We start from the raw sequence: 16,390 nt of genomic DNA on the forward strand, positions 1-16,390 counted from the left end.
TCCATTCTCCCGCCTTCCCTCCTCAAAGGTCGGCCGACTTCCGGTGTTCTGCCCGCCCACCTGTCGTGAGCCGTTTCCGGGAGATGAGAAGCGAGGTGGGGGAGGGGGGAAAGACAGAGACAGATAGACACACACAGAGAGAAACACATCAGCGCCCATCCTCTCTAGGCGGGCCCGCTCGGTGGTTACGCAGCGGCGTCGTAGCAGCCCGTGTTGTCTTTCCACCCGTGAGGGACGGGCGAGCAAGATGGCGGCTTCCGTGAGGCAGGAGCTGACCCAGCTCATGAGCTCCAGCGGCTCCCACAAGGACCTGGCGGGGAAGTGAGTGAGGCGACCCCAGCGGCCATTCTTTTCCGCTCTTGGTTGTTGATAGAGGATCGGGTAGGGGTGGGAAGAGATGAAAGAAGCCGGAGCGCGTCTCCATTCTGAAGGTCTGGGAAGGGCCGGAGCGGGGTTATTAGCTGAGGAAAAGCCACGGAGGAGAGGGATGACTATTTTGGGGGGGTTCGGAGCTGGAGACCCGGGTGTTCAGGTCAGTCAGTCTTTCTCAGCCCCTTTTCGGATTATAGGGTAACGTAAGCCCATCAGAGAAATAAATGGTAGCGAAGTGGCAGCAGACGTGTTTTATTTTTTAGATGTTTATAATTGGATTTATATCTCGCCTTTAGTTTTTGAAACTCGAGGAAATGCACATAATGCTATCATAACAACACCCCTGTGAGGTAGGCTGGGCTGAGAAAATGTCATCTATCGTGTTTTTATGCTTGAGGGAGGACTGAAATCCACCGTTTCTAGCTCAGCACCTGAACTGCCACACTAGACCGAGTCTTGTTATATGCTTATAACTTAGTGCAGTGCAAACACAGAATAAAGCAACCATTAACTCAATAACGTGCTACAATCAACTAGAGAATCAATATAAAACAGCCAATTAATAAAAAAAGATCCAGGGACTGTGATATTAGATTTTAAGAGAAAAGCAATTCAAGGCTGCCAAAATACCTAATACTGCTGCCTCCTATTTTCCTCATAACGACCTTGTGAAATTGGTTAGGCTGAGTGAGAGGGATTGACTCAAAGCTCCAGGCTTTCATAAAGCCTAAGGCAGGCCAGCACATTTTTACGCCAGCACATTAACTGTGATGACCCAGGGTGGGATACAAAATAAACACAGTCACAAAAAACAGGTGAAGGCCCTTTTATTCCTTCCCTTTGTTTCCAAGCTCCAAGTATCCTTGAATGGAGATAAAAGACTCCCACATAAGCAGTTACAAGAAGGAGGAAATGTCATTTAAATTATAAGGAGTAAAAAACAACACAAACCAGGCAAGATCAAGGCTTGAAGACGTTCACAGATAGCAGAACACACACTGGGAAGGATGCCAAACTCAAAGAGGAACAATAAACTAGAGATATTTCCATACTTTGTTTCCAGCACTCGCCCGTATGTCCCTCCTCTTGTCCAGTTGTCACAGCTGCAGCCCATGAAGAGGATCAAGGCCCTCTCCTCCCCAGTAGACCATCTCTCTCCCTTATCCTCTCCTCCCTGTGTGCCCTTGGATGGAGAGGATGGGCCTGGGTCCTCCTCTGACTGCCCAGCCGGCCTCTGCCCTTCCCTAGCCTCCTCCACATCCTCTGGAGCCACACTTCCACTCCCTGTTGGCTGTTCCTCCTCTCCCCCAGAGTCAGTCTCCACCAGGGGCATGATATTAACTACACCAAACTGCCTCTCTGTTAATCTCTGTACATTCAAAATAAACAGGTGAAAATTTGCTTTGAAGTTATTTCATAAGGCACTGTGAAATAGAAATATTTGTAGTGCTTTTTTTAAACATGAAACATGTTCATCTGACAGTTGGTAGAACCAAGCTGCAGTTCAAGAGCACAATGGGAGATCTGAGTGTATTTTAGTTAATCCCCAAAACCTAAACAGAATGGGAACTTAGATCTGAGACTGCAATAAAACATGTGTTTAGGCTAGACTGGAAAATGTTTTTTTTTTAATCTTGGAATAAAGCAATGGCAATTATTTCATGATTGTGGCTAAGAAAATACCATGGGCATTCAGTCACCAGAGTTGAGCTTGGCTCAGATAAGACTTGACTTTATTTGAAAATGGGATTCCATACTGTTCTTTGGAAGGACAGATCCTGAAGCTGAAGCTCAAATACTTTGGCCACCAAATGAGAAGAAAGGCCTCCTTGGAAAAGATGATGATGTTGGAAAAGATGGAAGGCAAAAGGAGAAGAGGATGAGATGGTTAGATAGTGTCACCAATGCAATGAACATGAATTAGGCAAACCCGGGGAGGCGATGGAGGACAGAGGGGGTTTGGTGTGCTGTGGGGTTGCAAAGACTTGGACACAACCTAGTGACTGAACAATGAGACTAGCATGAAATTCCATTAGGGAAATCTAATGTTGTAGGAAGATTGCAGTAGCAAATCATTTCTACGTTTCAGCTAAAAAAAAGACCTGAATGTGTTAGCAGTTGAGGGCATCTCTACTTTGGTGGAAACTGCAGAAGTATGGCAAGTATAAGATTGTATCCAACAGTCTTACTCAAAAACAAAAAGATATTCCTGAATACCTTTCTATTCTGAAAACAAAATGGTCATCCCAATTTTAGATCTGCTGCCCATCATAAACAATGTTCCAAGAAATAAAGAACTGACGTAAGAGAACAGGATAACTTTTATAGGTTAAGAAAAAGCATTCAAACTTACTTGTATAGTATTGTCTAAAAATGGGAAGAAATGAAAAGCAAAGTTCCTGTTTAGGATGTTGAGTTAATTGCCATCTATTTTTACAACGTTCTGGCAGGTATCGACAAATACTGGAGAAAGCAATTCAGCTGTCAGGAATGCTGTCAGGAATGGAACAACTGGAAGCATTAAAAGCTTTTGTAGAAGCAAGTGAGTTTATTAAACTGCAGCTGGTGTTGCATGACAGTGTTGTTATACATACTGAATTGCAATCAGGAAAGGGATTTTGAGTGGTAACCAAATTACTGTATATATTTAACCAGATGTTTACACAGTTTTAACTTCATTAATAATTAATTGAATTATGCACATTTGGACATTTTAACAAAATTGAAGGGATTTATTTCTTGACTAGTGTTTTTCATTGCCCTATTGGTTTGCCTTTGGAATATTACAAAAGAGTCATTATAGAAGAACTGGCCATTTAATGGGAACAGCTTTACTGTAAACAAAGTAGGGAACTTAACAAAAATCTCTTAACTTTGTATTTATAACTAAACTCTGGAGTTTTCATGGTTTTGAATAAACACTGAAGTTCTTTGTTGAGTAGATTTATTTGTAGTAAAGCCCACTGGGAATTAATGCTTGGGATCATAATCCTGTGATGAGTGAAAAACTAACTTTCTCAGTTGCTCTGGCACTTTTTTCTTTGTTGTTGGTTTATAGAGAAACACATTTTAGCAATCTGAATTCTTTACAAGTAATTTGGCTTTCTTATTCCTGTGCATATGGGTAAAAAAGGAACCTTTGTTTTTATGATAATAGTTTCTATGTAATTGGGCCACATTTTGTAACTATGAAATGTAATTATTTTTGTGTACTATAGACACGAGATTGGAAGTTCTTGTTCAAGAAAAGTACTTAGGGCTGGATTGTTAAAAATAAATTTTAAGAAAGCGAGGTTGAAACTCGAAAAATTAGAATATTGTGCAAAAATTCATTTATTTCAGTAATGCAACTTAAAAGGTGAACCTAATATATGAGATAGACTCATTACATGCAAAGCAAGATAGTTCAAACGTGATTTGTCATAATTGAGATGATTATGGCTTACAGCTCATGAAAACCCCAAATTCACAATCTCAGAAAATTAGAATATTGTGAAAAGGTTCAATAATCTAGGCTCAAAGTGTCTCACTCTAATCAGCTAAGTAAGCCATAACACCTGCAAAGGGTTCCTGAGCCTTTAAATGGTCTCTCAGTCTGGTTCAGTAGGAAGCACAATCATGGGAAAGACTGCTGACCTGACAGTTATGCAGAAAACCATCACTGACACCCTCCATAAGGAGGGAAAGCCTCAAAAGATAATTGCAAATAAAGTTGGATATTCCCAAAGTGCTGTATCAAAGTACATTAATTGAAAGTTATGTGGAAGGGAAAAGTGTGAAAGAAAAAGGTGCACAGCAGCAGGGATGACCGCAGCCTGGAGAGGATTGTCAGGAAAAGGCCATTCAAAAGTATTGGGGACTTTCACAAGGAGTGGACTGAGGCTGCAGTCAGTGCATCAAGAGCCACCACACACAGACGGATCCTGGACATGGGCTTCAAATGTCGTATTCCTCTTGCAAAGCTGCTCCTGAACAACAAACAACATCAGAAGCATCTTACCTGGGCTAAAGAAAAAAAGAACTAGTCTGTTGCTCAGTGGTCCAAAGTCCTCTTTTCTGAGCAACTTTTGCATCTCATTTGGAAACCAAGGACCCAGAGTCTGGAGGAAGAATGGAGAGGCACACACTGCAAGATGCTTGAAGTCCAATGTGAAGTTTCCACAGTCTGTGTTGATTTGGGGAGCCATGTAATCTGCTGGTGTTGGTCCACTGTGCTTCATTAAGCTCAGGGTCAACGCAAATGTCTACCAGGAGATTTTGGAACACTTCATGCTTCCTTCTGCAGACGAGCTTTATGGGGATGCTGACTTCATTTTCCAGCAGGACTTGGCACCTGCCCACACTTCCAAAAGCACCAAACCCTGGTCCAATGACCGTGGGGTTACTGTGCTTGATTGGCCAGCAAACTCACCTGACCTGAACCCCATAGAGAATCTATGGGGCATTGCCAAGAGAAGGATGAGAGACATGAGATCGAACAATGCAGAAGAGCTGAAGGCCACTATTGAAGCATCCTGGTCTTCCATAACGCCTCAGGAAGCTGATAGCTTCCATGCCACGCTGCATTGAGGCAGTCATTGCTGTAAAAGGGGCCCAACCAAGTACTGAGTACATATACATGGTTATACTTTTCAGAGGTCCGATATTGTTCTATGTACAATCCTTGTTTTATTGATTGCATGTAATATTCTAATTTTCTGAGATTGTGGATTTGGGGTTTTTGTGAGCTATAAGCAATAATCATTTCAATTATCACAAATCATGGCTTGAACTATCTTGCTTTGCATGTAATGAGTTTATCTCATATATAAGTTTGACCTTTTAAGTTGCATTACTGAAATAAATGAACTTTTGCCCGATATTCTAATTTTTTGAGTTTCATCTGTACTATAGGAAACACTGTAGTAAAATTTCTGAGTATTTCTCATAGTCCAAGGGAATCAATCTGCATAATAACCTTACTAGAGTAAATATTTGAACACCTGAACCTCATTAGTGTTCTGAATAGCTTGTGTTGTGGTAGATTCAGCAGGTTCTTATCTGTCTGCTTCTGGATTATGCAATTTGACCTTGGTAGCATATCAGCAAAGCAAAATTACAGAATAGATCTCTGTTATGCTGGTGCAGAAATTTTCTGTCCCATATAATCATTGGATGGTTCAGAAGCTGTAAATGTTGCCCTGGAAACTGTTGGCTTATTCATTGTTCAGGCTTACTAAGAAAATGAGTTATGATCAGAGCACTGTTTAAAATGACAACACAAACATGAAATTATTTCTTTGTGTCTTTTGTATCAGTGGTAAATGAAAATGTCAGTTTAGTAATTTCACGCCAGTTGCTGACTGACTTTTGCACGCATCTTCCAAATCTTCCCGATAGTACAGCCAAAGAAATCTATCACTTCACCTTGGAAAAGATCCAACCTCGTGTAATTTCATTTGAGGAACAGGTAAGGACAAGGCATCACTCCAGATCCATCCTTTTCCAACAGGAGGGAGCAGTTGGTAACTGATGGCATACCTTTAAAATGTGCTTCAGATGATTGTTGGATCATCAACAGATTTTGAAGCGGTTGTCACAAAGAGGGATGTGCTATGGGGGAGAGAGAACTGTAGGTAGAGGAATTAAAAGTCCCTTTGTTCCACTCCCACCCATAGCATTTGGGTTTCTATTATATTCAGCTGTTATTTAGCATATATGTTTGCATTGGAAGCATTTCACTGGTCACTTGATTAACCACTTGTTTTGGTTTGCTTCAGCTTTGAAACTAGACTACAGCTAGAGATACATGGTTCTCTCAACATGCTTATGCTGCTAAGCAGTTTTGTATTGCAATTTTTTTTTCTTTTAAATTGTTCATGCTTTTGTTTGATGCAAGAGGAGACCTCTAAAAGTGTTTTTAAAGAATTGTAGGAAGAAAATACGTATTGAATGATTTGCTTCCCACATAATGACAAAACGTATGTTTTCTTTCTGTGTCATAATGATTATTGGGTACTTGGATTGCAATAAATTTTCATTCATTCAAAAAAAAAACCCCACCCCATAGCAAAACTCTTGGGATTCACCTTGTTGGTGGATTTTATTTTGCAGATCAGCATTGATCACTTCTATGTAAATAAGAGTTGTCATTTATCTGATCACTTAGATATTTTCTGGTTACCAAGGCCATCCATCCTGAAATACATTGAATCCTAGCCAACAGGTTCATTTTCAGAAATTGGGAGAAAATGCCTGTTTCTGCAAATATTTCCTCAATATTTTTGTTGTGTCAATGAGGATCCTATCAAAGTCTGTTGGATGTGGGAAAAAGAGAAACAAAAGCACAAAGGCCACTGGAAAATAAGCATCTTTCAGATAAGATAAATGGGTTTTAGTTTATCCTGTGTTTTCACCCTCCCTTCCTTCTCCCTTCAGGTTGCTTCTATAAGACAACACCTCGCATCCATTTATGAGAAAGAAGAGGATTGGCGGAACGCAGCACAAGTGCTGGTGGGGATTCCTCTTGAAACAGGACAAAAGTAAATAGAACAGTGATCCCTTTTTCTTTTACACAAAAAATGGATATGTTCTTTGACCTTTCTTCAGTACTTTTCACTCTAAAGTGATTGTATAGTTATTGTTGCTCTCTCACAATATGGTATAGGAGCTTAGTCATTTTCAATAGTTGTCTTTGAAACAGAAATATATCACTAGTTTCAGCAAGCTTCTGAAAGGGTTATCTTTGTTGGGATCCTTGTGTCAATTTTTTATGTCAAAATGCTTATCTCAGCCAATGGCAGCACATGACTGATCTTTGGAGGGTGAAGTGGGTTTGAGCTAATTACTGCAGTACTTATCTGGAAGATCATCTAGGGAATATTTACACAATAAACTGATCAAGAATTTTAAAAAGTCCCCCAAAAGATAAACTACATCTGTATGCCTCCCTGAAAAAGTTAACTAGTTAGGAGCTAACTTGATATTTTTACTATGGGTAATCCTTAAAACGGAGCTATTTAGCAATAAGATACTGTTGTTTTCCTGATAAAGGAATGTAATTCTGTTCCAGTTACATTTTAATAGCCTGTTTTCTTCAGCTACTCTAATGAAGCTATGGATTTGTCTCTTGAAACTTCTAGTCTACATCTTGCTTCCTGTTAAAACCAACATTCTGAAGGCTTTGTGTAGTTGTTGGTACACTTGATTTTTGTTTAAGCTTTGTGGGCATTTAGTTGGTTGAATGAGATTTAGGTACAGCTAGTAAACACTCAGCTCCATCCAGTCGTCCCAATTCTATTCCAAATTAAGGGATTACAAGATCATAAAAAGGGAGTTAATGAGATTTAGATAGGTTGGATGGAAAACAATTTGAATAGAGAACTGCATCAGAAACCAATTTTTCCAAGTTGTGGTTAGCATATGAAAGCTAGTCTTTTTTTTTTATCTGAATAGATATTTCTCACAGGCTGGGGAAAAAAATCCATGGACTCTGAATGGCTCTGCTAGGCATCTTGCATTGATCCAGAATGGAATTACCGTTAGCAAATCAGACCATAATTGGGCAAAAGACTGGGCTCCAGTCTGGGCTTCCAGAGAAGAGAACAGTTTCTTTTTTCCCCAAGCTATTCATTTTTCTTGGAAGAGGTTCCCCCTGTTCAGTCATGCTAGAGTGTGAAATTGCCATCTGTTGTTCCAACCATCCCCGATTTTTCATTTGTACAATTCTGCGTGTTTTACTGTGAAAACTTGCAGACTGTTCAAATACACTTGCAAAAGAATTGTGATCCTGCTCAAATATAATATTGAAACTGCGTATTTTCCCTCACTATTCAAGGCAGTACAACGTGGATTATAAATTGGAAACTTATCTGAAAATTGCACGACTTTATCTGGAGGATGATGATCCTGTTCAGGCTGAGGCTTATATAAATAGAGCATCCCTTCTTCAAAATGAATCAACCAATGAGCAGTTACAGATTCATTATAAGGTAAAATATTCATTTGTACCCAACGTAATGCTAGTGTCAACTCATAAAACATTTCTATGCCTGTTTTATACTTGCCACAGAAACCCGGGTGGGGGAAGGAATTTGAAACACCAGTGCAGCAGTTTAGAATCGAAAGTGCATTCCATTCATAACTTGCAGAGATTATAACTAGGCAACTGGGGTTTCTGCCCCGCAATTCTCTAATTGGAGAACATGATTAATGACTCTTGGCTGTGAACATGTTTGTTGGAGAATATGAATTATGATGCACCCAAAGAGGTGGGGGGAAACCAGGTTCAAGGGTGACAGTGAATTACGTGTCTCAGGAGCGGCTTCAACCAGGTCCTGCTGACATGTTCCCTCCTAATAAATTCATTATAGGTTTTGAAGTTTAGCTCGAGGCTCATGATTTAATTAGGACAACTGCCAGAATCCTGACAGCTAGATTGTAACAAAACTACTAAACTTCATCACTTCTTCTATGCAAAGTTATGACTTATTCTTGTGTAATGTGCTCTCATGGTGGTCTGTTGTATTAAACAAAATACTTTTAACTGGTAGGTATAAGAGCATGAACTGTTATCAACAGGATATTGAGAAATATCTTCTAGATTTAAAATTGTCCAGTGATCCATATTCCTTAACTCAGCAGTGAAATGATGATGATGTTATTTGGTTAATACCTAGGATGCTGCCAGCAACCCGTATCAACCATCAGAGCCAGTCAATGATATTTGTGATACATTTTTAAATGTTCAGTTGACTGAGTTTCATGTTTAATTAATAAAAGCTTATAATAACAACAATAACAACAAAACAACAATAGCTATTGTTGTTGTTGTTGTTGTTGTTGGGGGTAGAGCTGATATGTAGAAACAAAGGTTCACAAAATGTCCAGCTGACAAATTTTATTTCCACAGTCTCTTATGCTGCTCTGAATTGATGAGCTAAATGACAGCTGCAGCATCCTCGGAGAGATATATTTCATAATATCCAAACTGTTCAATTAATTGTAGTTGTTCAATTTAACTTTTGTTTTAAAAATAGGACTGATAGATTTGATTGCTGTTGAAATGCTATTCTGCAACATTAGAAATTTTGGCAGCCAAAACTATTTTTAGTTACACGGTTTTCCTTGTTCCAGGTATGCTATGCTCGCGTTCTTGATTACAGAAGGAAATTCATTGAAGCTGCCCAAAGATATAACGAGCTTTCGTATAAAAGCATAGTCCATGAAAGTGAGCGGCTCGAAGCCCTGAAGCATGCCTTGCATTGTACGATTTTAGCCTCCGCAGGTAAAATGACATATGAAGATTTAACTCTCTTTTATTCGAATCTTTTAAATATATACAGTGCATAGTGCTATTTTCAGAAGACTTCAGAAGTTCACGGAATTGGAAGGACTTTGGAGGTCTTCTAGTCCAACCCCCCCTGCACAAGCAAGAGATCCTATACCATTCCAGACAAATGTCCAATCTCTTCTTGAAAACATCCAATGATAGAGCACCCACAGCTTCTGAAAGCAAACCATTCCTTCTGATTAATTGTTCTAACTGTAGTTTCAAAACTACCAGGCTGATCTTACTTGGAATGTGTTAAAAGGGTGTTGCCTGGCAGAGATTCAAAGATGACTCTTGCTACAGCCAATCATTTTTGGTGACGGCTGTTAGATTAGGGACCCAACTTGTGAATTAATTAGGAAAGTATAAATTATTAATGTGTTAGCAAATCATCGTTGAATGTATTTATGACAACTGCATAGTGTAATTGGAATTGTAATATTTGTATTTTGTTGTATATTTGGGTCTTGATTGTAATAAATTGATTGAGGTAGCAAAACTATGATTAGTAGCACACATTTCTCCATATTCTCCGTCTTGAATTATTTATAAAAATAATAAAGGGGATTAAAAATAAATTAAAAACTAAATACAGGTAATCCTTGATTTACAACAGTTCATTTACTGACTGTTTGAAGTGGGTTTAAAAAAAATTGCAGATTTCACACACTGTATCTGGGTTGGAGCCATTAACGTTATTCTTACCGTGTTTCAGGACAGCAGCGCTCCCGAATGTTAGCTACCCTCTTCAAGGATGAAAGATGCCAGCAGCTTGCAGCCTATGGCATTTTGGAGAAAATGTACCTTGACAGGATTATAAGGGGAAACCAGTTGCAAGAGTTCGCTGCGATGCTCATGCCTCATCAGAAAGCAACAACAGCTGACGGTACTCTGCCTAGTATGGTGCATCATATTTGAAACATTGAATAGGCTGTACATACAAAACATGTTTCTTTTTCATTTTTTCACTTACAAAATGAACATAGTTGCTCACTGAGAACTTGGGGAATGTTGTACATTGATGTTTTGTATTGAGGACATGTGTTAAATTCAAATGAATCCCAAACTGATTATCAGACACAAACTGGGATTCTATCCTAAATGACAAAGCTGCAGGGTCATGAAGGCTAACAAAAAGTAGGCGATGTATCCGGAAAGAAAAATTCTGTATTTTTGTTCTCATGCTTACCTATATGAAAAACAGGATAGACATGGCAAAGGATAGAAGTACATGACTGACTGGTCTGTCTTGTAGAAGAGAAAATTCTGGGGGCAGGAATGGTTGTTTGGCATGCTTTGAAAGGATTATGAAGTCTTCTATAATGCCTGCTCAGAATGTTCCATGCTTTTCAGTGGATTTATTTCTTTTGAATGTCAGAGTTATATTTGAAATAGGTCAAAGAGGAACTGGTCACGCCTGATTTCTGACTTTGGTTTCAATTTGTCCTGCTCTTAACTGGTTCTTAGCCTGCCTCCCTAATTCCTTTCCTAAAAATCCTTTTTTTTTTTTTGCATTCCAAGCTCTGTATTCAGATCTTCCATTTGTTACAGCTGTTGCTCATCTCTCTGTGTCATGGCATGTTAGTTTTATAGGCAATATTACTCTCCGTCCAATGTTGACCTTAGTTCTCGATAAAAATTATTTTGGAACAGATTCTGTGCAAGTCAGCAAGGGTTAGAATTATGGTTACCTTTCCATATGTTTTTGTTTTTACGTTGTATCTCATTTGCACGCACACTTTTATACAAATTAATTTTATTATTTTAATTCTGTATTAGATGCCCTTTCAGGGTAAGGGGGAGTCAAAGCTGCTGTTGGCATTGCCTATGTTGATCAGAGCCCTCCCTTCTGAATGTCTGCTGTAGCTTCAGTGATGGAAGAGAAAAGGGAAGGCATATTATTAAACAAGGATATCCCATTGTGGAGAGATCTAATTTGTAGCTCTAATAAGTCTCTTAAATGAGTTAGCAGCAGCAGTAATAAGTGAGGAGGGCCAAAGAACAGATACTGCTCTGGATCAGTGGTCAGTATCTTTGGGTTAAACCAGGGATCTGCAACCTGTGGCTCTGGAGCCACATGCGGCTCTTTTGGCCCTCTGCTGCGGCTCCCTGTTGGCTGATCCCACCATTAGCTGGCCCTGCCCCTCCCTTCCCTGTCACTCCTCGCCTGGCCTGAGAAGATAAGGGTGGTGGCGGGAGATGGAGACTCTCTCCATATTCCAGAGCAGGAGGTGATTGGGTGGGAGTGAGTGACATCGAGTTGGCCACGCCCACCCAGTCAAACTGGTTGCTAAATTACTGGCTCCCAGTGTTTTCATTTCTGTGGGAAACGAGTCCAAATAGCTCTTTGAGTGTTTAAGGTTGCAGACTCCTGGGTTAAACAGTAGAATTTTTGGTCACTCAGAAAAGGTAGAACATGCCTTTTGTAAGTAATAGAGGATTTCAGTTCAGCTGAGTAGCATAAATAATCTCCATTGCTTAAAATCATAAGTCAAGGACTTGTTCATTACATTGAGGTTTTATTGCAAATAATGCCACTTATGCTAATGGCATAAATTGTCCGGCATGAAGAATCAAGACTGCATATTACATTCCAGTCATTCGCTCAATCTTGTGTTGGAAGCACCAAGCCACCAATCAACATGAAAGGAGCCCCCCCCATCCAGGTGCCCCTTAATTGGGGGGCACCTGGTTGGGGGGCTCCTTTCATGTCCCTATAAAGCTGCCCATTGAAGTGGTGTCCATTTATAAACTCATGGCCACCTGCTTTCAAACTGCTGGGTCAACAGGAGCTGGAACGACTATCAGGAGCTCGCCCCATCACATGGCAGCACTTGGGTCTTGAAGTTAGTTCCAGTTAAGATGTATTGCTCTCGCCTATACAAGAATCTAGTCAACTAATAGTCAGCACTAAACTGGCACTAGATAAGAATCAATAGAATTCAAGGGCTGGACTCAGATTGTTTATGGGAATGACTTCAGACTGATCCCTCTCTTGACTCTGCCCCTGGGCTCTGTCTCTTCTACAAATTGATGAAAATTCTGTCATTCGGATTTAACGGACATTTGGATTTAATGGACTTCCATCTTCTCAAATGAACTGTTAATTGGAAGTTTCACTGTAGTAATGTTCACCTGTTCTTTTCTATTTTTTTCTTATATGGAACAGCATTCAGAAAATACATATGCATATATATTAGCATATGTATTGTATGCTTTATGTATATTTACATGTTTTGTAGCTAAACATGTAGCTAATCAATAGATTTTTTTTTTCTCCTCAGGTTCTAGTATTTTGGACAGAGCTGTCATTGAACATAATTTGTTATCTGCAAGCAAACTATATAACAACATTACCTTTGAAGAACTCGGAGCTTTGTTAGAAATACCTGCAGCCAAGGTATACATATTTTGGTGATTCATTCATTCTTTTGCTAAATTGCAAATTGTAATGCTAAATTTTTGAGAGTCAGATGATGAAAACAGCATTATGGTTGAGTTTATGTAAGAAATTGCAAAGATCAACACTAAATCGAACTAATTTTAAAACTGACAAAACTGAGGGAAAACTGGTCTTTGGACATACTACAAGAAATACAAAGACAAAAAAGACACACAATGTAGTAGTATTCTTGCAATATTACTCTAATTTGGAATGATGTAGTATGAGATGTTTTTTTCCATATTTTCCAAGCATACTTTCCATATTTTGGAAAAAGTATTTCAGTCTAGTTTTCGAGTTCCCATTTTTAATGTTAGAATGTAACAATCTTATTCATTGGCTCTGTTACTTATCAGCAAACAGTTGCATAATTCTTCTAACACTTAAATCACACTGTAATGTAAGACTCACACCTACCGACTCAGATGTCCTGAGATTAATCTTGGGACCTTGGATTGTTCGCTGATGTTTTAGTTCTGTATTCCACCTTTCATTGAGGAGCTCAAGACGGTAAAGACCAGCACCATCTGAACTTCAGAAGCTCAAATGGACTGGCTGGGGAATTATGGGAATTGAAGTCCGCACATCTTAAAGTTGCTGAAGTTGAGAAACAGAGCTGCCTCCTGCCACTTCCCCCCCACAATACTAAGTCTCTGGAAGGATGAAAAAGAAAAGAACAGAAATTAACAATAACAGAGTTGGCAGGAACCTTGTACCATTTCAGACAAATGGTTGTCCAATCTCTTCTTAAAAACTTTCAGTAAATTAGATCCCTTCACATACATGTCAGGTCAGGTCTGGCCTGTTTGGGTCAAGTGAAGCTGATGTGCCACTTGGTTTTGTTTTTCAGGCAGAAAAGATAGCCTCCCAGATGATAACCGAGGGGCGCATGAATGGCTTTATTGATCAAATAGATGGAATAGTCCACTTTGAAAGTAAGTTTGGCTACAGGTGGCTGTTTTAGTCCAACCAGCTAAATTTCCTCAAGATGAATATGTGAGCAGCTGATGATTCCTCCCCCATCAGCCTATGCGCTTAGAAGTTTTTTTGCATTCAGTGGAGCAGGTGGCCCAACATGGAGACAGCCTGTTCCAACACACTTCCGCATTGTTTGCGGAAGAAAACCAGCACTTTCCTCGTGGGCAGAAGGAACATAACAATCTCTCTGGCACACCAAACAGTAGAAGGCAATAGGGTTTACCAGCTTGCTAGACTCTTGTGTTAAAGATACAGGTAGGTCCCAACATATGACTGTAACTGAACCCAGAAATCATGCCAGTTGTTAAGCAGGTCATCATGTGACTGTTCCAATTTTGTGAGGGTTGTTAAGCAAACGCCTCGGTTGTTAGGCAAATCTACTGTTTGCAATGGATGGGTTGTTTTTTTTTGTTGGAAACTGAAAGCAAACACCCGTTTCCAGCAAAAGAAGTCGTAAATTACATTCACTTGACCATGGGATGCTGCAGACGGCCATAAATATGGACCAGTTGCCAAGCGCCAAAATGCAGTCCTGAGACCACAGTATTGGGCGGACATCAGAACTCGGACTCTGGGTCATAAGTACCTTTTGGGAGAATCTGCCATAACTCCAAACAGTCTCTAAGCAATTAAGTGAGGACTACCTGTAAGTAATTAAGCATCTGCACATCATTTTATGTAAGGCTATAACTTGGAGTAGAGATAAACAACTTGCCTGAAAGTTCTTTTGGAAATAAGGGAAGTTTGAGAAAGTCCATTTTCTAAACCTCTAGGTTATAGGTGTCAAACTGGCGGCCCGTGGGCTGGATGCATCACGGGCAGGCCACACCCACCCCAGCTCCGGGGAGTCAAAAAAGTCATAATATGACATGTGACATCAATGTGATGCAGCAAGTTTGATACCCAGGCTCTAGGTCAGGGGTGTCCAACCTTGGCAACTTTAAGACTTGTGGACTTCAACTCCCAGAATTCCTCAGCCAGCTGGCTGAGGAATTCTGGGAGTTGAAGTCCACAAGTCTTAAAGTTGCCAAGGTTGGACACCCCTGACCTAGGTGATTTAATAAATAATTGCCTTAATACAGATCTTGCATTTGTGTGTAACACCTGTCAGTGATTCTTCCTTCAACCTCCAGGTGGCAGTCTACATATAGTGGAAGTGCTGTAAATTTCTTGTTCTGAATTACCCAGAATATTTGCTAATGCTTGTCATGTATAATAAACTGTGTTTATCAGAATGAAGGTTACAAGAATGAAAGCGCTGCTGTTGCTTATTTTAGGTCCTTTTTTTTTTGTTTTAGCACGGGAAGCCTTACCAACATGGGACAAACAGATCCAGTCGCTCTGTTTCCAAGTTAACAATCTTCTGGAGAAGATAAGTCAGACCGCCCCGGAATGGACAGCACAGGCGATGGAAGCTCAAATGGCTCAGTAGACTTTCAACTTCTCCCCCACACCCCCGTTCTTTGGATGTTTTTTTTTTTTTCTAAAAAAAAAGTGAAATAAACCTAGGAAATTGAAAATTCTTTGGTTTGGTTCTACTTGTTGCTCTTAAGAACCGTGATAGTGGCACAGCCTGAACATTATTTTAAGCTGTAATTTAAAGAGATGAACGTGTTTAAGTTTTATATTAAAATTTTGGTTGCTATGTAACTTTGTGAATGTTTGTGTGTTGTGAACATTGAAATTCCAATCTCTTCGGATACAGTTGCTCCAATAAAGATGGGATGGAAATTGAGCAGTTACTTGGTATCTGGATACTTCATTTCCTGCATTTTTATTGGTCTTTACCCAAAAATAAATTATTGTTTAAAAGCTGTGTTAAGCATTAAAATATAAGACTTGGCATTTATCTAACAGATGCATATTATCCAAGTAGACTGAAATATTATGTAGGCAGTCCCAAAGGTGCTTTTTCAAAAGGCAGCTAGACTTTGGTTTTCCTTGAAGATGTGTCGCTTTGCATCCAAGAAGCTTCTTCGGTTCTGACTGAATGGTGGAGGATGGAAGGATTTATATTCCTTCCAGTCGCCTGGTTGTTAGCACTCTTTTCTGAAAGTCATTGAGGCCGCTTGGAAATTTATCTGTGCCCTCAAGGTCACCTGAATGGTGCAAATGGCTGTGGAACCAGCAGTTCAGACCTTGGTTTGAAAGAGGGGTCACAGAGGCCCTCTGTATTAAGATTGAAGAGCAGTCTCTCAACAGAGGTAGAGTGGAGACGACACCACCTATCTCCTGTTTAGAACACAGCTCTTTCAGCAGTTCCAAGAAGGTTCCACACCCATTTGCAC

The 16,390-nt window shown here is 39.8% G+C and overlaps 1 protein-coding gene across 2 annotated transcripts; it reads left to right on the top strand.

Moving 5' to 3' along the window:
• Window positions 1-223: 223 nt before the first annotated feature.
• COPS4 (COP9 signalosome subunit 4) lies at window positions 224-15,857 on the top strand. Of its 2 annotated transcripts, none has more exons than XM_087935847.1 (10): window positions 224-321; window positions 2,823-2,914; window positions 5,670-5,821; window positions 6,790-6,893; window positions 8,189-8,342; window positions 9,487-9,637; window positions 10,398-10,580; window positions 12,967-13,082; window positions 13,975-14,059; window positions 15,401-15,857. In XM_087935847.1, the coding sequence occupies exons 1-10, from the start codon at window positions 248-250 to the stop codon at window positions 15,532-15,534; spliced, it is 1,245 nt and encodes a 414-aa protein (XP_087791973.1). In that variant the 5' UTR covers window positions 224-247; the 3' UTR covers window positions 15,535-15,857. The 2 variants fall into 2 exon arrangements, with proteins under 2 accessions (XP_087791973.1, XP_026574702.1); XM_026718917.2 differs by having other exon boundaries at window positions 10,398-10,568.
• The last annotated feature ends 533 nt before the right edge of the window (window positions 15,858-16,390 follow it).

This window comes from Pseudonaja textilis, chromosome 6 (assembly GCF_049901715.1).
Source record: "Pseudonaja textilis isolate UNSWEBS1 chromosome 6, rPseTex1.2, whole genome shotgun sequence".
NCBI lineage: Eukaryota > Metazoa > Chordata > Lepidosauria > Squamata > Elapidae > Pseudonaja > Pseudonaja textilis.